Source organism: Ursus maritimus, unplaced genomic scaffold, assembly GCF_017311325.1.
Source record: "Ursus maritimus isolate PB19 unplaced genomic scaffold, ASM1731132v1 scaffold_4, whole genome shotgun sequence".
NCBI classification, from domain to species: Eukaryota; Metazoa; Chordata; class Mammalia; order Carnivora; family Ursidae; genus Ursus; species Ursus maritimus.
Genome location: NW_024426552.1, coordinates 46,496,748 through 46,521,524, shown reverse-complemented (window position 1 = coordinate 46,521,524; position 24,777 = coordinate 46,496,748). Strand labels below are relative to the sequence as shown.

Here is a 24,777-nt window from a genome sequence, read left to right as displayed (position 1 = left end):
GATCCGCTAGCTCAGAGTAAGCTTCAGAGGACTGCAAACTCACGAGAGACTCTGAGACAAACCACCTACCTAAGCCGCTCCCAGATCCCTGACTTCAAACTGCATGAGATAATAAATGTTTGTAGTTTAAGCATCTATGTTTTGGGATAAATTGTTTCGTAGCAACAGGTAATTAAAATACACAGTTTTTTAACTCTGGAAACAAGTAGGGGTGACAGCTATTGAAAAATAAAAGACACATACTCAAATGAAAAATGTGAATCTAGTTACACTCCTGATTTGAACAAGCCACTGCTGTAATAATTATGAGACAATTAAGGAAATTCAAATATAGACTAGTATGTAATGACATTAAGAATCACTTAATTTTGTTAGGTGTAATAGCATAGTTGTTATGTTAAAAGAAAAGTTTATCAGTAGACATGCGTACAGAAATAGTTGAGTGAAATAACGTGCAGGATTTGCTTTAAAATACCCCAGCAGGGGCGCCTGGGTGGCACAGCGGTTAAGCATCTGCCTTCGGCTCAGGGCGTGATCCCGGCGTTATGGGATCGAGCCCCACATCAGGCTCCTCTGCTGGAAGCCTGCTTCTTCCTCTCCCACTCCCCCTGCTTGTGTTCCCTCTCTCGCTGGCTGTCTCTATCTCTGTCAAATAAATAAATAAAATCTTTAAAAAAAAAAAAAAATACCCCAGCAAATTAAAAAAGCAGGGAGGGGCAGGAAGGATAGATGAAAAAGGAAATCCAAAACACTGGTAAGTGTTGAGGATGCATGATGGATCCATGAGGAGTTCATTATTCTAGCTCTATTTTTGTTTAGGTTTCAAAATTTATATAACAAAAGTGATTTCAAAAGACTATTCAGGTCACATTATCTTGTCATAGGATTTTACATATTTTAATTATAACCTTTTCACCTTTTCGCTTTGTCAAACAGCAATACCTCCTGGTCTCTGATGGTTTTTAATGTTCTTCTCTGTGTCCTCACCCCTTCCTTCCCTGTCTTTGGCAACTACTCAACTGCATATAGTTTTCCAGTAACAGAGGTACCTGCTTTATATGAAAAAGGATAAAACTGTCCAGTTCATTTCCTTTCATGATGCTCGACATTTTGTTGATCTTTTTAATCAAACATATTAAGACTGAAATCCTTGGGGGGGAAAAGTTACAATTCCAAGATCCCTTTTATGATATTTAAATAAAACAACTCAGATTTGTTTTTAGATTATTTCATTTTCTCTTGTAAGAGATTGCTATGTTAACCTATTATTAGTAATAGATTTTTGGTGATTATTCTATTCAAATTCTAACCCACAGCTGATCTAACTGGTGATGTCAGGGACTCATTTTACATCATATATCAAAAAGTATTCATTAAAATAGCCTATAATTTATCCTATAAATAATTGACATCTTATCCTAAAGCCGTGCTATCCAATACAACGGGCAGTAGCCACATATGGCGACCAAGCACCTGAAATGCAGCTAGTCTTGAATAAACATACTGCATGTATTTTTGAAGTGTTTCAAAGTGGTGTCATGCCCTAGTTTTCCAATGTGCAGTACAAAAAATAGAATGTAAAACATTAATAAATACTCCTTAATAATAACCTCATGTTGATACACCAGATACTGCATTAAGTAAAACGTATGATTAACATTAGTTCCACTGTATTTCTTCTGGACAGCACTCATCTAGAGATTCACCTCCAGAATGCTACTGATTGACGTGACATATTAATAACTGCACGATTTTTATAGTGCGTGTTTTAATGTAAACTAAAAAAAACCAAAACAAACAAACAAACAGTTTCAGCAAGGCACACAGTTAATGCCACCCTAAAGAAATTCAGTGCATATTGAACAGTGTTACTCTGATGCCTTTGGAAAAAGGAACTTGGTTGCTAGGGGTCAGAGGTGGGAGAGACAATATTTGAATTTTCACTGTTTATTCTTTTATATTTTAAAATTTTTACCTACTTGAAACTAATTTTTCAGTTAAAATAAACACAATAAAATAAAGTGAGACATTAAGAGGGCATTAAATCTCATTCTTTTGTAAGTGAACAAGCAAACATTATTTGGTACAATTATACTTCCAACTGTCATTCTACAACAGTATACACTGCTTAAGATGGGATTTAAAAACAAAACAAAAACAATGATGTCAGTTTACCTGAAGAACATATTAAAACTAAAATCCTTAGGAAAAATATTTACAATTCCAAGGCCCCTTTTATAGAATTTAACCGCTAAACTCCCATCGTATCCCAACTCTGCTTTTGCCTCCCAGTTTCAACCCACATCAGCTTCAGTTCTAGTCTGTTCCAGTTTGAGCAGTTTCATCTTAATACAAATCAAAGACTACAAAGTTGGTTGAGAAGAGGCTGAAGCAATAAGAAATTCTTCCCGAACTACCCACTCATCAGCAAACTGCCACCTGCTCGACCCTAAGCCTAGAATTCATCCAACAGGACCACTCTAAAACAGAGCCACAGGATGACTAGGACTCTATTACTAAATGTTCCATTCATCTTAGGCTATGAATTTTTTAACAGGATTGATAAATGCAGTCACTTCCTTCTGGTGCTGAAAATACACACCACCACTTGGCCCCTTTATAAAAATAGTTAGAGCACCACCTGGTGTTTGTTTTAAAGTGGAATGTGTACAGTTTTAAACTTCAGTGCCTGCTGTCCTGAGCTTGTGGTCTCTCAAACCCCTTCAACCATGATAATGAGAGCCTTTTAACTGTTTAAATACTGAGCTTTCAAGTTATATTTTATTCGGCCTACAGATTTTCTTTTAATATCACTAGTTTTGTCCAATTTTCATAATTTACAGAGAATATTAAAACCCAGAGAGATTAAATTGCTCGTCCAAGGACATATCATTTAGAGAAGACAAGCTTGATTTAAAATACACTGCTTTTTTCCACAAAAGACATATTGCTAACTGCACAAAAATTTAAAGGGCTATTTATCTTTCAAAAAAAATACACTTAAGTTATACTTTACCTCTATTTTAAAAATCTTTCCAATAACAAAAATAATACACAGATGCAAGAAGGGAAGGGGGAAGGAAATAAAACAGCACCGTAAGTATTACGCAAAATGAAGTGCCCCCTCAGCGGGTTACCTCTGACCCCCTGGCTACCACTGACTGGTGACTGGTATGAATCCTTCCTGATCTTTTGCCATGTATTTATATTCACATAAGCACTTTCTCAGGTTTTTTTTTTTTCTTTTCAATAATCAGAAGCATACCTGACTTCTAACCCGAAAGCATACCATATCAGTAAATCAAAATTTTTACAACTGTATTCATAGCATGAATGCTTGTGTAAGCTCTTTACCATCACCAACAACGCTGAAATAACATCTCTGCACATTCACCTCCCCAAATAGGTGCTCTTTTTTCTATTTTACCTTCACTCTGACCTGCTTGTGTCTGAGCTCCTGTATATGGTGGCTGCTGGGGCTGAACTCCTGGTGGATGAGCAGCAGAGGAGGAGGAAGCAATGCTGTCAGGTGTTCCTGAACGGTCTTCTGCAGGAGCACTGGGTGGCCCTAAACGGTCAGGACAAGTCAGGTTAGCTTCTAATATGAGACCTTTCCCCAGCAAGCTCAATTAATAAGTTTGGTTAAAAGACACTAAAAATGAAGCATACTATAGAATAAACATAACCACAAACGCAGCCTTTTACAGTGAATGTATGTACTTCATTTTTTCCTTTGCTCCACTCTCTTTAGAATCCAAAGCTACGACTGGAAATCCTTCCCTATGAAGTGTAGAGTGTTCTATTCCTAACCTCCCCCTGCAAAAATCAAAACTCACTTCTGCAGTTCCACTATCCTCTACCTCATGCTATCTAATTTATTTTGTACATCAACCAAAAGCACTTCATTCTTCAATGCATCTCCATTGCCCATAAATTAAGTTCAACCCTCTAGATTGGTATTCAAGGGTCCAAACTTTACATCTCACAATTCCTTCTCCCACAAGCCCCCTTCAGCTGAAACTATTCTATTCCCTAGTCCCACAATACATCTAATATTTTTTTTCTCCCTCCATGTATCACTGTTCCCTCCAGCCCTATTTTCATGTATTGAAATATAATGTTCTTTAAATCCCAGGTACTACTCCACACTTCCAGTAAGCCTTCACCCATGAATACTTTCTCCACTTGTGAGCTTCTATAAAGTACACTTGTATTATGATCCTTACCAACTTCTACTTTGCATTTCTAAACCGTTCCCATCTTCTTCTTAGATTATACAAGCTCTTTAGGCCAGGCTCCTTTCTGATTCTTTTTGTCTGCCTTTCAAAGACTATCTCTCAAATTCTTGGAGCCACTCAAACTCTTCTAAAGTAATGAACAAAGAAGTAAGTGGGGAAAATGTGCTACAGTTCCAATCCTGTGACAGTCAAAAAAGACACTCTGAAGACAAGTGTAGATATATTTACTCCTTTCAGTTCTTTCTGTTGGGCCATACAGAACAGTGGTTAAAAGCACAGACTGTGGAGCCAGACTGCCTAGGTTCAAACGCCAGTGTTGCCACTTAATAGCTCTCTAATTCTTGACACACTACCTCATCTCTTTCTGTGCCTCAGTTTCCACATCTGTACAAAAGAAATACCTTCTACTTCATTTATATTACTGTAAGGATCAGGAGTTAATGAGAGCTTACAGCAAATATTTATAGAAATGGTTATATCATAAGAGCTTATGAAAGTGGTAACTATTTAGAAAGTTCCACAGAGGGACTTGCTATTACTAGCTAAGTCCCCTGAGGGCAAACCTCTATCCTCTGCACTGGTGCATCCCAGAACTTAGCATTGTATTAGGCAACTGTGTAGCTGGCCAACGGCAGTCCACGTACGGATGAGAACTCAACTAGGATAACAGTGCTTGGTAATGCAAGAGAAACTGATGGTTACCAGAGTAAAATGGACAAGTGCTCATGTTACTGATATTTACATACACGTAGAAATACATCTACTCTCCTACAAAAGACACTGTATCACTGACCTAAAACTACATTATTTTGATCCCTCTTTACTCTCTTGTATGTAACCTATTAGTTAATGTTGCCCATCCTGTCTTTTTAATACTCTATTCCTCCTTCCCATATCCACATTCACTACTGCAGTCAAGCTTTTCACAACAGCAGACCTGAATAATTACAAAGTATCCTGGCATTTTCTACGTGCACAGTTTTTCTTACTTCAACATACAAGGCTACCAGAAAAATGGCCTTCAAATAATGTGAACCATGTTAATCATGTTATTCTGGTGTGGCATATACTATATTCTAATCCAAACTTTAAGCCTGACCTTATATATACCTATTGACTCCTCTATCTGCCATTTCTTGACGTCTTAAATATTAAGCATCCATTCTGTTAAGCTCAAATTTCAGCTGCTCTAAAAAGTGTTTTTCAGATGTTATCACTTATGTGATGTCTTCATTTGCCAAGAAACATACATCATATACACATTTTTGTCTTTCCAGAATTTCACACAATTCTCTTTAGTGAATAGTACCATAAAAGTCCCAAAGAAAAATAAAATTAATAGACTGAATCCTATATTTCCAGTTACTAATAATAATGGCAAAGTAAAGGGTCAGAGGTAACAACTAAAAACCTGGACAAAATAGCAGAAAACAACTATTTGAAATCACTGGAAGTCAACCAAATGTCAGCAGAAACCAGAAAACTTTACCCCCAGTGGAATTACAGTGGCTAAGAATTGCAAGCCCTGACCTCTGTAGCCCCAAGAGCAGAAAGCCATAGAGTGAACTTCAGGGCTGGCCAACTAGCTGGAAATCTGAGGGGAAAAAACCCTGGATTAAGAGAGCTACCGAAGGAATGAGACCTAAAAACTGTAAGCTCTGCCTAAAATCCTCAGCAGGCCTCACATAAAAGGGCTCAGGAAAAAAAGCAGCACCAAGAGTTGAAAGGGCTGAGCAGAGATATTAGCTTCTATATTCCATGGGGACAAAGACTGCAGTCTGAATCCAAACAAGTTAACTCCTTGCCAGAGCAACAGTAACAAAAAATCAGTCGCTATAACATATTAACCGTAATGTCCAGTTTTCAATAAAAAATTATCAGATATGCAAAGAAAGAGGAAAATGTGACCCATACTCAGAGAAAAAAGGCAGGCAAAAGAAAGTGGTTCCAAACAGGCCCAGATGTTGGATGAAGCAGACAAACACTGGGCAGCTATTATATTTTTAAGAACTATAAATATTTGTAAAGAATTAAAAATGCATCAAAGAGTTAAAGGGAAATATGGTCTTAATGCAAAGGTAAGGAATCTCAAACAAAAAAAATAAACTACACAAAGAATCAAATGAAAATTCTAGAGCTATATGTGTAATTAGAATCTGAAGAGAAAGAAAGCAGAAAAAATACTGAAGAAATGATAGCCAAAAATAAAAAGAAGAAATCATAGTATAGGTGCTGTTTTAAGGTTAAAACCATTCATATAAGAGCAGTTTCCACACAAAAGCACTTTAACCAAAAATCTACATTTAAGTTTCAATTTCTCTGGTTTAACATCCAAAGAGAGAAGACATCAAATATAATTTAAATCCTACAACAAATCTGAAATAAGATTATAAAATGGTTCAGATTTTTTAAAAAATATAAACTTTCTGAACTCTACTTTTGATAAAATTCACCTATACCAAACAGTGCTTATTCTTTAGAGGGTAGGGTTCTACAACAGGGAGAGCACATAAGAAAGCTTTCCAGGTGCTGGAAATCATCTAGATCTTTATCTTACTTGGTGTTTTATGTAGGTATATACAAAAGTAAAAATTCACTGAACTGAACCTTTAAGATTTGTGCACATCACTGTATCTGTTATCCTTCTATTAATGAAGGAAAGGGGAAGGAAGGAAGGAGAGAGGGAATGAAGGATGGGGGGAGGAACTAACTTACCTGAAACCTGATCATCTGTTAAGCCAAACGCTGACATGACATTTTTATTGATTTCATCTTGGTTTTTTAAAGGATCAAAAGCTGACATACTTGCTGCCATAACCTGAGTAGACTGTTTTCCAGAAGAATCAGAAGCAGCAGGCTTTTCATCCCTACCATCGACAGTATCTATGAGAGGAATAAACAAAAACTTGTTTCCATCTTATCTATACTTAGTGAGGCCTAAAAAAATACAAAATAGGGAAAAATGTATGTGCACATAGTCTGAAATGTTCAGAAGTATTTCTGAATATAGGATAATTGTTAATTTTACTTTCCTCTTTATACTTGGATTTTTTAAATCAGAAAAAAAGGATCAAAAAGAAATTTTAAAAGCAAAAAATTGTATCTACCTCCTTCCTTAAGAATTATTAGATGAGAAAAAAAAAATACAAGCTCCTAAACAGAGAAAAACATTTTGCCCCTTTTTTTGGAGTCCATGATCTACAATCAGATATATATTGAACACTAATGCTTCATATGTTGCAAAAGGATAAAGAAGCTTAACTGAAGTTCTGATGCCAACTCTTATGTTTTATTTCTACTTGTCTATGCGTTATTAATTACATGGAAATCTCAAGTCAACCAATACATTAAACACATCCTTTTAATTTGCTATGTCTCCCTTAAAATACTTCACAGTTGAAATGAAGTGTCTGAGATTTGCTCAAAATAATAGGGGTGGAAATATATGGGAGTCTAGATGACATGTACTATGAGTTGATAATTACTGAAGTTGGGGGGGGTTCACAAGATTCATTAGAGTACTGTGTCTACTTTTGTACATCTTTCCACAATGAATTATTTTTTTTAAATAGAAAAATAAAATTTTAAAACATGAGCATGATAAATTTAAAACCATGCTTTTCTTCTAAGCATACTAAAGTACTCAACAGGCATTTGTACCACTTATAATGTGAAAGAAAAATTACAACCATCTGTAAAACTAAAGCACAAAATGTATTATTCAACTCTTTAGATAACTAGGATAGGACACCCTGACAAGAAGGGAGGCCACACAAAGAAACAATATGTGATATAATTTCCAAGATGCAGTGAAGAAACCAGTTTTAACATCTTTTACATTAACATAGGTAAGAAGTTAATAATAAAACATATGAAAATAAAGGGTTAATAAAGTAGTAAATACAGTGGCAAGAAATATGTAAGAACAGAAAGGTTGTTTCACCAAACCTAAAAGCTTATTTCCATTCCTTACAGCAGAACACAGGCTACTATAGGTAATCTCTGCACAGTACTGGCTATACTTGTTGAATTTTCATCTAAGTTTCGGAAGATTCTACAGATGCTTAAAACCCCTGAAATTATCAGTGAATGTTGTTGTGTCAGCATCCATGAATTCTTCTGCTGACAAATGGTTAAACGTTTTCTTCAGATTTCTTGACCTAAAGTTAGAGGTTTTTGTCAGGCCATTTGCTTTGACCTGAAATATAAAAAGTTTCATCATAAAAAGGCCAGTTAGATCTTATTATAGTATTTCAGCAATTCCACATAGCTGGAGGAAGAGAGGAAGAGGAAAATTACAGAAAATGCAGCCTTTATTTACACTATATCTAAACTAAAGAAAGAAAAATCCAAAATTTAAATGGAGCCAAAAATACAATCTCTGAGAATCTAATGGCCGCAAGGGATCATAAAATGCCACTTTCCCACAAAATCGTCTTCTATTAAGCGCCTTATACACAGTCAGCCAGACTCTATAAAAAAATTACTATTTCATAATATAAACAGTTTTAAGCATGTAATTTAAATGCAAACACAAAAATGGTAAAAAACAAAAACACGTAAGGTTTTTGAGTGCAACATCTAAGAATATTAAAAGCTGAAGAAAGCTTGGGACACCTGGATGGCTCAGTTGGTTAAGCGTCTGCCTTCAGCTCAGGTCATGATCCCAGAGTCCTGGGATCAAGTCCCGCATTGGGCTCCTTGCTCCGTGGGGAGCCTGCTTCTCCCTCTGCCTGCCCCTCCCCCTGCTTGTGTGTGCGTGGGCTCGCACTCTCTGACAAATAAATAAAATCTTTAAAAACAAACAAAGAAAAGTTGAAGAAGGCAGTTTTTTTAAATCTACTTTCAAGCCCTAATACATAAACCTCCGTCTACACTGTTAAATATAATTTGGTCCAAAAACTTTTGTTAGTTCCAAATTTGTCAATAAATCTTGCCTTAATATAAACAGTACATGTCATCTGTAAAATGGAAAAAAAATGTTTCTCTTTGCATATGATTAAAAATTGTGTTTAAGATAAACTTTACAATATACCACTTGAATGTAGTAATCTTAAATTATTTTTTATTTAAAACTACTTCATATGCCATATAAAACTCATGAAATGATTGCAATTCCTAAGGTGCATTAATTATTATAATGAAAAGTTCAAAAGAGTCAAAGGGGTTTGAAAACTGACCTATTCATAAATCCAGGGGTTTAAGACTAGCTGTAAAGAATCAACCAGAGAACACTTTAAAAATGGGATTCCCGGGCCCTGCCCCTAGTAGGTCTATAATGAGATCCAGGAATTGGTAAAATAAAATCTCCTGGTAATCCTAAAGGACGGCAGATTTGAATACTAACATAGAGGCAAGAATAAGAAAAGGTAACAACAAGGGTGCCAACCTACTCCTACTTGAAACGTTAAAAAAAAAAAAAAGAAATCTGCAAGAAAGATATGAGTATATAGACAGTATAATGCTAGGCAAAAAAAGTCTAAGAAAGACAAATACCATATGATTTCACTTATATGCGGAATTTAAAAAAGAACACAAATAAGCAAAGGAAAAAAAAAGATTCTTAACTATAGAGAACTGCTGATTACCAAAGGGGAGGTGGATTAAACAGATGATGGGAGATTAAGGAGTGTACTTGTCATGATGAGCACTGGGTGATATATGGAATTGCTGAATCACTATAAAGTACACTTAAAACTAATACAATACTGTAAATTATATTGGAATTAAAATACAAATAAAATTTTTTTAAAAAACATAAGAAGAATTAAGCAGAATAAAATGGATTCACAGTCTACCATTTTCAGGAATACTGGCGGAAGGTCCTGGTTCTCCAGGTGGTTCCAAGCTATCCAACAAGCGATTCACTTTATTTCGCAGTTCTATCAGCTCTCGACGGAGATACTTCACTTGACTCGATTCAAGGGGTCTTGGTTGGCCATTAACTGGAATAAATACATTAATTTACTTAAAATTAGGCAATGTTCTTAAATAATATATCAACACAATAACAGCAATAAGGAAAAACAAATGTAATTTCTTTAAAAAGTAAAACAAAATCAAACAGTATACCTAATGATGTCATTTAAATGATAACTCTTTTTAAGGAAAGGATTCTTTATTACTAATAATTTACTTTTTGGAAAAAATAAATATTCATCAGTCTTTGTTGATGCATATCCATGGCCCATGATCAGAATGGTTAAAAAAAAAAAAAGTTTTATTAGGATAAACTACAGTAAACTAAATTAAGGTTTTAATGTATTTTTAACAGAAATTATGTACCTTCAAAAGCTCATTTTTTCCCACACTATTCTTTTATATTCTTGATGTAATATTATAAACACCTAAACACCGTATTCTACACATATATGTTAAAAGGTACAACACGACTGACAGGTCTGTTATCCCTCTTGCCTACTTTTGACCTAAAAAAAGAAAAAAACAGCCACCTAAAATAACTGACCTAAAAAGTAATCTATTAAAAAAAATGCAGAATTCATGAGTCCAAATCACCACTGTCCTTTCAAAGTAGTTACTTCCAATGGCAGTATACACAAGAAGTCAAAGATCATTTAATAATCATTGGGTTTTTTTTCAATGAAGGCAACATTACCTCATTTAAACATTTTGTCCAAATGACTTTCAGCTGACTCAAAAATTAAAAAAGGAAAAAAATAAATCCTTCATCCAGCAACAGAAACTGCTACCACTAAGGTTACTTTAAAAAAAAAAAAAAAAAGTAAGACAAGGCTCTGAGTGCAAGCTTCAAGACAGGAGTTCAGAAATTAAACTAAACTAAAAGGCTTTATGCATCATCAGTACACATATATATAAATTCCCAAGGCAACAAATTAAAAAAGAAAAGCCATTTGAAAATAAGAGTTCAGGGATTCTTTGTTAAGTAGTTGCAAATATCAAACCATCAATACAAGTTTTTTGAAGAGGACCCTATTTTATGCACTCCCTACATGGTTATGAGGAAGTTCAATACAATCTCCTACCTACATCAATTAACTACTTCCTTTTTAGGGTACTACTGGGTTTTCTCTAATATCTTAAAAGGAGAAAAGCAGCTCCTGACAAGCAGAAACTGGCCTAGTCCTGTAAGACAGGCCTCAGTGCTGCCGGAAGCTGGCCTGGCTGGCTCTCAACAGGTAAGCTGCAGTGTTCTCTTGGTGAACACGAACAATTTCAAAGAACACCAACGATCAGAGAAGATCACTCTGTGACTGCGATAGGTGAAGACAAAAACCGAGCCACTGCATAATCATGTGAGAACTCAGACAAAACAAGAACAACGACCAAACCACAAAAACGACCAATATCCCTGGCTAAAATGAGTGACTGCTGCTGTTTTACCAATTGAAATTTTAGCCTCAATTAATTCCTCCACCTTCTGCATAAGACTTAATAAGACACCCAATCATAGGACTATCCCCACCTCCCAACAGCATCCAATTCAGGGCAAGTCCCACTTCCTTGAACCTTATCCAAAATCATTTAACATAAGCCCAAGCCTATGAAAAATCCTTTCTAATACTTTTACTGAGACATCCCCTTGTTCATGGTGTTCATTCTCCCTCACTGCAATGTATCTGTAGTATGCCCCTTTTCACCCCTCACATTGCTTATTTGTGCCTTCTTTTTTCTTAACTTTCATCTTAACAGAGGTTTGCCACTTTGTATCTTCTCAAAACTGCTGATCCTATCAATCCCGACTTCTAGCTCACTTCTGCTCTTTATTATTTTTTCCTCTGAAGTTATTTATTTGTCCTTCTTATATTGAATGCTACAAATATCCCTTCAAGTTTACCTTTGCACACACTAAAAATTTTGTTATGTAGAAGTCATAACTAATTACTTCTAAGTCCCATTATAATTGCTTCTTTGACTTGTTACTTAAAAGTGTATTTTTATGTTAAAAAGTCCCATAGTTCGTGTTACCTTTTTTGTCCAGTGGTTTCTAATGAGGCCTGAGAATATAACCTCTAGGACATCTCTTCTCTGATATTTATTGAAATTTGTTGGAAAAACCACTATATGGTCAACTTTTATAAATGCCCATACGTACTCAAAAAAATTATACTCCTTCCTGATTGCTAGATGCATAAGACCAAGCCTGTATTTGATTTGTTCAAATTTTCTCTATTCCTCTGATTTGGAGGCTGCTTGATCTACCAATTTCTAAGAAAAGAGTATTAAAAGCTCTCCCATGATTGTGAATTTATTTTTCCTTAGGGAAAAATCTAACACTATACTGTGATAGTGTTCAGAATTGTTTTATATTCCCAGTGAACTATATTTTATCATTATGAAGGGACTACTACTAACAAATTTTTCACTTAGAGTCCATTCTATTAGTATTACCAGCTAGCTTTGAGTTTGTATATTTTTTTAGCCCTCTACTTTCAAACTATGCATAATAATATGTTACTATGTCTCTTTTTTATATTTAAATTCAATTAGCCAACATATAGCACATCATTAGTTTCAGATGTAGCGGTTCAGTAATTCATCAACTGCATGTAATACCCAGTGCTCATCATATCACATGCCGTCTTTAATGCCCATCACCCAGTTATAATCAGCGTGTAACTAGATTTTTGTTTAATTCCAGTTAGAGGCTACCTTTTAACATGTACATTTAGTCCATTTATGTGTATTGTAGTTAGTTATTTTGTGCCTTTCTACTTATCAAGCTTTCTCTTTGCTTCTTTTCCTCATCATCTAGTGAACCACGTAGGTACTCTTTGCTACCCCTTTTCCCTCTACTGGTTATTTTTAGTCTTTCTCGAATCGCTCTTACATTTCAGACACATATACTTCAATTTTTAAAAATCTAAAGTTAATTGGTATCCTCTTCCCAAACAAGTTTTTAAAATATTTTAATTCCTATCATCCCCTCCTGTCTTGCATATAATCAGCATTTTTGTCCCATCTTGTTTTTATATTCCTAAAAGTATTATTTTTTTTTTTTATAATCAGTGCTCATTTAAATTTCGTGTTAATGACTTTATTTGCTCACAATCTCTTGCATGTTTCACCATTCTTCTGGACTCAATTTCCTTCTTGCCTAAGAACTATTTTTTAAAATTCTTTTAATGGGGCCCATGAGTGGCAAATTCTCAGTCTTTATTTAAAATTTTTTAAAATTTTTATTTATTTTTATTTTTTAGAGAGAGAGCTCACGAAGGGGAGGGCAGAGGGGGAGAGGAAAAGAGAGAATCTTAAGCAGGCTCCACGCCCAGCACAGAGTCCGATGCAGGGCTGGATCTCATGACCCTGAGATCATGACTTGAGCCAAAATCAAGAGTCAGACGCTTAACCAACTGAGATACCCAGATGTCCGGAAAATGTTTTAATCTCCCCTTATTCCTCAAGCTTATGAGACTACAGAAAGCTACCTTTCCAGTTTTTTTTTTTCTGAGCAGTCTGAAAATGTTACTCTACTGTCTCTAGCTTCTATTATTACTATGATGAAGTCTACCAACAGTCTAATTGCTTTGTAGGTGATCAGTCTTATTCTCTCAGGCTACTTTTTAAGATCTCTTTGCCTTACATATTTCCCAGTTTCATGATAGTATGCCCCGTGGAATTTTATCTTTATTTATCCTGCTCAGGACTCACTGTGCCTCCTGAATTTGATAGTTTATTTCTTTCATATAATTCTGAAAATTTCTTTAGCCATTACCTCCTCAAATATTTCCATACCCCATTATCTCCTTTAAAGTCTTAATGGAAATAGGCTGGACTTTCTCATTCTCAAATTCTATCTCATATTCTTCATCTCTGTTTTTGTGCTTGATTCTGTAATTTCTTTAGACTACCTTCCAGTTCACTAATTCTTTCTTCAAATGTGACTAATCTGTTGTCCTACCTACTTTGTATTTAATTTTAATGATTATATTTTTCATTTCCAAAAGTTACCCTGATTTGTTAAAAATCTGTTTATTCTTTTTTCATAGTGCCTGTCTTACATTTTTTTCTTCTTTTACACCTAATAACTTCAAGCGCATACTTTATAGATGAACACTTCTATTAACTAAAGTTATTAGAAGTCTCCTCCTACTACTAGTTGTGCCCATTGTTTCTTGCTTACCTGGACTATTTCACATGTCTTACTTGAACTCTAAGTTTATCAACAGGATCCTGTCTAGGAGAAGCCTGTAACCTGGACTGAGAACATACTCCTTCTAAGAGATTTCCGCCTTTGCTTCTTACCTTTTTTTTATGGTAGTATCTGGGCATGCAAGTTCCCAAACTATGCAGATAGTTTAAACTTAAACCCAGCCCACCTAGAGGCCACAGTTATAAATTCTTAAGAGAGCCTTCCCAAACCCAACAGCTCCAAGGTACAAGAGGTTCCCGTATCAATTCCTTGACTTTCCCTGTATCAATGAAGAGGTATTTTTCTTTTACAATATTCTTTTTTAGAGTATAGTTCACTGAGGGTCTAGGACCCAAGGTCTCGACCATATAAACACCAAATCCTTAGTCCTTAGATTATGCAGAATAAAACCTTGACCATCACCACCAAAGTACACCTAGTCTCAGCCTTTGGTCCTTCTGGTCCTGGTTTTTAATTCCATCTATCTTTTGGTCCCTGGACATTTCTTTTACTCTCCTGAGCAAGTTCAGGTATATATTTCAAAAAACACACTTATAATAGTTGATCTAGCATGTCCTCAGTATTTCTGGAAGGAAGGTTTTCCGTTTATCAAACCTTCCTGACAGCAGGGCACTAGTGGTTAAGTATCTTAGATTCAATATTGTAAAACGATACCGTTTATCTAAAAACATTTTAAGCAGTTTTTATTTGTTATTAGCATTCTAAAATCTGATTCACATTCATCCTTCCTAGATGGAGATGAAATAAAATACAAATTAAATCAATTGGCCAACATCATGTTTCATGGAATTGTTAAGGTTCAGTGCCATGTAACATTTTAAAAATGCTAAACAAAACACCCAGAAGAAAAGCCCAGATTTTATTTTTCACATAATCATACTACCACTTTAACTTTGTAATCATTTCTATTTTATCCCTTAAGAGTTACGCCTCACAAAGTTGTTAATGTCAATAAGAAAATAAAATCTAAAGATTATAATTAATCTTTAATTCTTTTTTTTTTTATCAAAACTACTTCTAATTTAATCTTTAAGTACTCCCCAAAATAATGCCTACAGTATGAGGCCTATATGTTAAGCCCTGAGAAGTAAAAACAAGTTACAGAAGAATTATATATACTAAGAACTTAATAAAATGAATAAGCTTAATAAAACTAAAACTTAATAAAGGTAGTTTTAACCCTGTAATTATTTTCAATCCTAGAAATACTTCTATAAGTGGCATCCATTGGCACGTAAGGTACTGAGCAGATGGAGAATTTAAACATATCTACTTTCTATTAATCCTCAAAAAATATATATACATATAGAGTAAGGTCTAATAAATCAAAAATTCAGATACAGCTGAAAAAGTTATCACTTAATTCTGAGTTTTAAAAGAAATAAAGCTGGGTGCCCGGGTGGCTCAGCCAGTAAAGTGTCTGCCTTCAGCTCAGGTCATGATCCCCGAGTCCAGAGACAGAGCCCCGAATCGGGCTCCCTGCTCATTAGAGAGTCTGCTTCTCCTATGCTCCTCCCCACCACTCGTGCACTCTCTCTCGCTCTCTCTCAAATAAATAAAATCTTCAAAAAAATAAAAATAAAAGGAAAAAGCTAAAAAGTCTTCAACAAAAATGCAATGGACAATATAGTAAATTTATTAGAAGGTTTACCACTTACCAAATAATGTCAGTTTCAGTATCCTACTACACTGAATTGCAAAAGAAAGGTCAGAACTATCAAAAATTGTTATAAGATCTCCATCTGGAATTAAAAAAAAAAAAAAAAGAAATTTCAGATTTGTGTGTCAGTAGTAAACCAGAATATACATTAAATTAAAATCTAAATGTAGATCACAGAGCATAATTAGAATCTCCCATAAAAACCTTAAACAAACATTAAAGGATCTAGGAAAGATGTATTTATTCAAAATACTATATCAATTTTGCTTATTACTTTTATAGCAAGTTTATCAAATCATCCTCATAAGAAGAGCCAAAACATAACTAAGATTAACGTATTAAGTGATATTTTACAAGTCACCAGGATATTCATGGTAGCAATATAACATGGTTTAGACTAAAATCTTTCCATTCCAAAAAATTTAAATATATTTATCAAAGGTTAAAGAAATACAGATTCTCAAGGTTCAAATTTTAATCCTAAGTACAGTAAAACACCACTGATACAAAGGGATGGGAAGCTATTATAATAATAGGATCACTGACCATTTTGATACTAAGATGAAAACTATTAACTCCCCTTAGAAAAAAATATTCAAATACACAAAATTCTATAATCTCCTAGATCTCAAGGTTAAAGAATATTATAATCAGCTGCCTGTTTCAAAAGCTTTCAAAGGGCTAGGGGAAAAACGTTCTCTAGAGAGAAGAACAGAAAAGCAGCCACGGGCAAGAGCTGATCAGGGGCCTCTGCCAGGTATCTTCACAGACACGGTGGGGTGGCGGCGTGAGGATCACAGTTTTGTCCTGGACAGGCTGCTCTGCTACACCAATTTTAACATTGATTAGACATATCTATTTTGAACAAAGGTGGGAACAAAAGCCATAACTGAGAATTTTGTCATTGTTTTTAGAACTTTATAACCAGACCCACATCTTACAACATATCTAATGTTCAACTTCAGGGATTCTAAACATATTTTTAATAAAGTATATATGTAAAAGGAAACCTTCTCCAACAACTTTTTATTTTCTGAATTTCACAACAGAAATAGAATATATATGATAGTAAAAACTTTACCTAAGCCAGTCCTCCACCCTAGTACCCAACACACAAATGGAACACAAATCTATACAATTCAAAACACTTAGAAACACCATGAAAAAGAAATTCAATATGGTAACTGGATGTGGAGGACAAACTTTCAACAACGAGGACACCCTAAGCAAAGGGTCCAAAAACAGACCCATGGTCAAAATCCTTGTTTATAGGGATTGTGAACCGAGTATGGTTTTTACATTTTTAAAAAAGGTTTTAAAGAAAAATAGATGAAATAGAGGCCTTAAATGACTCACAATGCTATGATATTATCTGATCTTTTAAAGAAAAGTTTGCCAACCCTTACCCTAAACAAAAATAAGGGAGTTAAGAGAAAGCCAGATAAATAATGAGGTCAGTTTAAATTATACCAAGTTTGAGGTAAATTAAGCCATACATGAGGAAGTCAAAGAGGTGGAAGCCAATGTATTTTAAGTAGATGAGATTATACTAGGGAAGAGACAAGGAAGAAAACGCTCTCCCCTTCCCTGTCCGTTAGAACAGGTAACTCTCAAAATTACTTTTGGGTCCCGTCAGATCATACTTCATAAAAAAAGAAAGAATTACACCTGTAGCTAAATGGCCAGCTTAGCTGATCATCAGTGGTTTATACTTCTGTCCACAGTGTAGGTTGTTGGAAAGTGGGCCAACCGGGGACATACCCCAAGCCACTGACATCTCAGCAAAGTCATGTGACTAGGGTCTGGTCAATGTGATGTCAGCAGAAATGATATACATTACCTCAAGGCCTAGAGACTACGAGCCCCCATGTAATCCTCTACACTCTGTCTTCCTTCAACTGCTTGCCGGATGTTAATGCTCAAGCTGAGCTTGTAAGCCATGCACTGAACACAACGGAGCTTCTGTCAACCTGGGTCTAAATGATTCCCTGAGTGTTAAACCATGAAATTTTACGATTTCTATTATCAACAGCTGGCATTACTTTAAGTCAGCACACAGAGAAGTAACTGTCAGTGATAAGAAAACTAGGACAGCAGTGGCAGAGATATTAAGGGATAAGAGTATTTTTAAAAAGATGGTATGGGTAGCAGTGCCAAGTATTGAGATCAAGGTGAGATAGACTGAAAATAAATTCAGTGGTAAGACAGAAACTAGTAATTACCTAAGCACATTTCAGTAGAGATGTTTACAAAGAAGACAGGTTTAAAGAAAATGAAATCAAGATAATCTACTATTATAATTCTGCTATGTGTTTGATGCAACATCTGTCATGTAAAACCCATTGCCATAAAATTGGTTTTGTGGTCAGATGAGTCCAGGGACACTGCATACTATAAACTGACAATGTACATCAGCATATTACATGTTCTGAAAATTCCTACAGTAAAGAAACATATTTCTGTTTCAACCAGCTTTCCCACACTTAGTTGGCCATGAAAATCTTTTTCATTCAATACCTACTGAGGAGTGAAAATTTGGTTTTAAAAGCAAAAAGAAAGCCAGAACTGCATGAGCAAAAGAGAAAAAAATGCTTGTAAAAATATATATGAAAGTTCTATCACTTAAACCCCCATTTCTAATAATAAATCACTTAGCTATTTAACTTATAAAAGAACTATAACTACATGAACATCCAATCAAATTAAGTGGGTACTCAACTACCACAGAAGAGAACAAAATTTTTATTGAGATAGTTCAATAAAAGATAGGAAAAAAACACATATAATACCTAGACTTTTAATGACTAACTTTAGAAACAATCTTACCTTCATCTTTATACTTTATTGTAACTTCATCATTACTCAGGAGTTTTCCTCTGAAAACTCGCTGCATCATTAGCACTAATTCATCATAAGTAATATCTTCATTATGAATGGGAATCCGTCGAATATCCTCCCCAAGTTGAGCTTTGATGATTAGCTTCCCACTTAGGTCCAACTGTCCGTTCATGGTGGACTCCAGGATGTTGTGTATATACAACTCTAAGGAAAGACTGATAAAACGGTTTTGATGATTAAACAGCTATAAAAACTTATCTTAAAAGTTGAAAAGCAAAACCACTATTAGAATCTAAGAAATTCTGGCCTTCAAAAGAGATTCACTGTTCCAATGTTAAGGTTAAAATGGTCTGGAGATAACTTTATTATGTGCCTAAAAAAACAAGTTTTATTATTTTATGTCTATTATATTTTACCCACATACCTAACCGCTTATCTGATGTTACCATTTAGACTTCTAACTTAAGCTGTCTAAAAAACTCCTGATCTTTCCAAAATCTGCTTCCCCTACAGTGTTCCCTATCTCAGTTAGTGACAATTACTTCCTTCTAGCTGTTCATGATTTTTTAAAAAAGTCCATCAAATAGCCAAAAAACTAGTTGCCACTACTTCTAAAATATTCCTACATTCCAACCCTTCAGTACCTTTACCTCTAGCAACCCGATCCAAGCCACTACCATTTTTTGCCTGCCTCACCGCAAAAGACTCCTAACTGGTCCGCCGGCTTTCTATCTTTCCGTGCTTTTAATCTATTCTCAACATCAGACTTATCCTGTTAAATAAAATCTAACGTCACTCTGCTTAAAATCTCTCAATAGATTCACAGCTCACTTTTAGTAAAGGACAGAACTACAAGGTCATGATCTGGCCTCTAGCCCCTAGCCAAGTATTTAACCTCATTTCCTACTTTTTTCCCTGGTTACACTGCTGCACCCATACTTTTAAGTTCTTCTCAACTCAAGGCTTTGCAGTTGCTGTTCCCTTTGTCATGAGCCCTTTTCACAGCTCCCATATGATTCATATCTCTGATCAAATGTTCACTTCTCAGAGGTTTGTCCTGACCAGCTAAACTAAAATGGATCCTCTTTCACTTTCTTACCCTGTTTCAATTTTCTTCAAAGCACTTATCACTATCAGACATTAAGAATTTATTAATTTTGTATTGTCTTTCCTACTAAAAAATGAAGAAGTAAATGGTTTTGTTCACTGTATTCCTGAGACTAGAACAGTGCCTAGCACATGGTAGTCATTCAATTTTGTTACATGAAGGACAAATAAATACTGGCTTCCACACTCTATTAGCCTATATCTAAATAACCCTGAAAACCATATGTGAACACTAAAACAGTCTCAAATTTTTCTCTCTAAAGTAAGAAAGACTTCACTAATGTTTTCTCTAGCTTTCCTATTTGGGGAACTTAACGAGAAAAGGCAAATGAGTGACATCCTCCTGAGCTTTCTAATAAGACTGTGCACCATTGTCTCTTAATATTCTGTAACTCACCCCTCCCTAAACCTTAGTGGGTGTGTAGGATTAGATTCCATATTTTAAGAAAGAAGATGTCACAGAACTAGCCACTAAATATTAATTTGCTATAGAATTTTTCTTTCTTGGGTTTTACTTTAATCCTAATTTCAGGTTATTATTTCAAGGTGATTATTCTGTAATGACATTGCAATTCTAAACTCAAAATATAGTCTGAGGTCTCTAGTAATTTACATGGTTGCTATAGAGTTATAGAAAATACACTCAGAATTAAATAATGTGTAGTAGCTCTTCCTCTCAAGGCCTCTTGTTTTCAAAACCAAGATGTTCTTGAATACATCATCTATAACCACTGAGCATTTCCCTAGTTTCAACTCCTAGCTCCTCCTGCCCCAAGGAAATGATCTCTCAAACCGTTTAAAGTGCCCTACAATCCCCTACTGGCCGCACTCTGGTTTCAAACTCATACTTTACTACTGGCAGCTTTCTGTTTTCTCCTATTAATCTGTTAACATCATACTGGGTTTTCATGCTTCTCTACAATTATTTCTGTTGTGTGTGAAAGCACCCCATCTGCCTTCTAACATAGCAACCCTTCAAATACTTGAAGTTTTCATTCATTCCATCAATGTTATATATAATGCTCTAATATTCTTAATATAAACGCCAATGTCCTTCCAATTATTCCTTAAATGAATATCTCTAGTCCTCCTTGCCATATTCTGAAAAGATTACATTTATTAATTTTTCTTTCCTTCTTTTTAATTTTAGAAATACTCTTTTTCCATGATGCGCCGACCCACAAATCAGTCAGTCCTTTTTGATTGTGGGAAGATTATTCAATGCTCGGTTCCAATGGATCTGAAAATATTAGTGTGTTTTACTTTGTATCTGCCACATTAGCCTGCAAATTCACTTATTCCTTGGTGTTGCCCATGCACTGTAAATTCCCTGTGGCCAGGAACCAGGGCTTCTTTCATAAGGCTGTCCCCAGTTTGTGCAGCCATCTCCTCAAGACATGCATACAATCATCACAAAACTAAGGGCACCACAAAATTTTCCCTTTCTGGGGAAATCCCATTCCCACATTTGCTTATGTAACAGAATTCAGGTCCCCTTTTTCTCTAATCCCAGTCACCAGGTAGAGACTGGTAAGAACTACTAGAACTACTAGTTGCCAGGACTGCTGGTGAGATCCTTACAACATTTTCTTCTCCCATCTTGTCCATATCCCACTGAAGTCCAGAAATGACACAGCCACTAATTTACCAAACCCTCCAAGAGGAACACTGTTTTTAGCACTGAAGAATAAAATGACATGCCCAAAGGCACATAAAAAGCCTGCCTCCTGAACCAGAATCTAGGTTCAGTGGCCAAACCTCCTGACCACTAACCCTGTGGGTAAAGTCCTGCTCCAATTCAGAGGGACCTGCTTAGGCACCTCCACAGCACAGCAATTCTAAGAAATTCAAGCAAAATCTACCCTTGATTATTCCAAAGAATCCAAGGAGTCACAAATCCTGCCTGACCAGTAAGATGGTAAAGATTCCCACTACCAGACCTGTGACTTTAGACAAGTACCTCTCCAAGCCTAACTTTCATCATATGCAAAATAAGAATAACTAAATTTAAAGACTCTTTGTGATGATTAAATAATATCATGCATCTAAAATAGTACAGTTCATAGTAAAGTAAACTTAGAAGTTCGCTATCATCACTATAAAACTGGGTTGGGCCTCCAGACGGCGCTTGATTAAGCCCTGACACAGCTAAGGAACAAGGTTCCTCTTAGGTGACCCCAATAAACTTATTCCCATAGGCGCTATTCTTCACCTTTCCCACCTTTCCAAGCCCCTCTGGAGATTAAGTGTTCCACCACCCCAGGCCTCACAAAGCACCTCTCCTCTTCTCTCCAACTGGCAGTCCAACCCCAAGGAGCCAGGCGGACTCGGAGCGAGAGCACTTGCTGGCCCAAACTACCCCCAGAGACCCCAGAGGCCCGCCTCCCTGCCACCGTGGCCTGCGGGACTCCTATCCCCCCCTCCCCAGCTTCCCCTCCCCCCCACCCCGCGACCGCCCTCCCGGGCCCCAGCCCCTTCCCAAGGCTCCTCCGCACGCCCCCCGCCCGGTACCCGCCGGTTCGAGCGGGGCCCTCAAAACGCTTCCTCGTCTCCCGGCCCGCCTTGTCGATAGAGCGGCCGCGCCCCCGTCCCCAGCGGCCATACCGGCTGGCCGAGGCTGCCGCGGCCGCCTCCCCGCGGATCTCCGCTGACCCGACCCGTGCGAGGCCGACGCCGGGCTCTGGGACGTAGTGGGGAGGCTGCGGTCACGGCCCACTCCGGTGCCCTCCGCCCGCGCCGCCGCACCTCGCTAGCAGGCTCGCGCGGGCCCCGGCCAATAGCACGAACCCACCAAGCCTAGCGCGATCTCGGGCCCAGTACGTGGCAGGTGGGGGAAGAAGAGGGGCGGGAACAAGAAAAAAAAAAAAATCCGTCCTTTCGCTCCGCCTCACAGCAAGAGGCCAACCCAGAACGCATGCGCAGCGGCAGGGGCACGCGGCTGGCTGCGGCCGGGCCTGCGTGGGCCGGAGTCTCTGCTTTCTCACTGGAGGATGGAGTGTAGCAGAGCGAGCCGAACGGATGCACGCATGCGCAAGGCGTGACCAGGCACTTCCGGCTTTCCTGAAAGCTTGAGTTTCGCGTGTGCCGCCGGTGGGTGGGGCATGGTTTGCTGTTCTGGACTCTTGAGTGTTGGTCGAACGTGGGCATTTGTCCAAGTTTGGGTGTTTTTTGCGACTATTGTAATTCTCCTCGTCTTGTCTCGATAAAACTAATCCTTTTTTCCCGCCTTCCTTCCATAAACTCATTCATTCATTATTGGGCGCCTACGCTTCTTCGAGCACTGTGCTGGGAAGGGGGATGAATCAGTTTGTGAGCAGGGAGTTTCTAATAGCGTTTACGAGACTGGATAAACCTGTGAATGTGTAAAAGGAAAAGGCTGGAAAATTAAGGCTGCTAAGAATTCTGGAAGCCTTTTTGGGGGATAAGGCAGCGTTGACCTCTATACTCTTTCCTTCTCTCTTACCTAAAACAATAAATATGCGTTTTTATGTAATAAGTGCCTGGGCTCAGACTGGACTCTACATTTTGCGGAGGGCAGTGTTGAAATCTAGGGATGAGGGAGTGCTATTTTAAAAGTTGGAAACAACTTTTGCCTTACATGACGGAGACTAAGCAAAAAGCAAGTTGAACCCACGTGGTCCCCAGTTATTCACCAGATATTCTTGAAGGACCTGGGGTAAGGTAATTTAGGGTGAGAAGGTATGTTCTTTTAGTACGATACATAGTGTGATCTTTTTGCAGTTAGAAGTCTGAAAAATTCCGTTTGAGAGTGAAATATGTGACTTTAGAAGGCTTTTTGCCTCTAAATTGTATTTTCCAACACTGCATGTATTGCTCTTTGATCAATTGCTTGCAGAGATTGAGGAGCAGAGGAATAAAGGAATGAAAAATGTCCCTGACTTTCTCTTCATTACTTGTTATTTAGAACTGAGTACTCCAGATTTGGGGAAATGCACAGCTGTCCAGTAATAATATTCTAATGTCCTTGAGATGGTTTGAGATGGGCAAAACCACACAAATATGATCAGAGGTAAAATATTCCCTAAAGGAAGTGAATTATATTTCTGTCGATTTTCCTAAAAGAAGAATAGATCCTGGGGCAGGAGATAAGGAGATGAACCTGAGCCTGGAATAAGGGGAAATAATTTCCTCTCTTTAGGCTCCCAGGAAAGGGACACTCACTTGAGTCCTGCCATTGAGAAGAAATACACAGATCCTTATTGCACTGGGACCAGCTAGAAGCTAGGAAAAGAGGCACCGATAGTGTGGTCTTGTGGAGGGGTTGGTGCATTTGGACTCTGAAAGCAGCTTGAGGTTCTTTATGTTATAATTCCTTCACGCTTCATCCCCAAACAATGAGAAGTCTTTTTAAATGCTAAAACCTGTTCCCAGCTACTGTGAAAACCGCGATGGTATAGTGATGATTCCTCAGATCAAAGCAACAGTAGGAGCTGCACAAGGCAAGAAGTGAGAAATGAGAGAGTAAAGCATCATTTGGAAGCCAGATCAGAGACTCAGGTGACATGAGGCAAGAAGGATGTCTATGCAACATTAAAGCATTTACCCAAGATTCTCCAGAAATATACATTGTAAAATTTTTAATGAAGAACTTTATGAAAGATTTCACCTCCTGCCATCCTGTATGCAGACAGACTTACGATGTGATTAAGCATGAAATTAAGGATATTTGGGTTTATTTATATGTCATAGAGGAGGTTTAGAGAAGCACACAACATTATCAGCTGAGTGTGTCAGATTACCCCTTTAGGTTATAAACACCTTAATAACCAAAACCATATCCT

General features: G+C 36.9%; 1 protein-coding gene across 5 annotated transcripts in view; it reads right to left on the bottom strand.

The window, feature by feature from the left end:
• TFG (trafficking from ER to golgi regulator) overlaps window positions 1–22,785 on the bottom strand; it is a 29,753-nt gene extending 6,968 nt beyond the window's left edge. For 2 of the 5 annotated variants that reach the window (XM_040621172.1, XM_040621174.1), the window contains exons 1-6: window positions 22,580–22,760; window positions 18,857–19,083; window positions 16,029–16,112; window positions 10,037–10,183; window positions 6,954–7,121; window positions 3,428–3,568 (exon numbers count right to left, since the gene is read on the bottom strand). In XM_040621172.1, the coding sequence (XP_040477106.1) occupies window positions 3,428–3,568; window positions 6,954–7,121; window positions 10,037–10,183; window positions 16,029–16,112; window positions 18,857–19,040 (724 nt within the window). In that variant the 5' untranslated portion in view covers window positions 19,041–19,083; window positions 22,580–22,760. The other 3 variants (XM_040621175.1, XM_040621176.1, XM_008702016.2) reach the window with 2 other exon arrangements.
• Window positions 22,786–24,777: the final 1,992 nt, after the last annotated feature.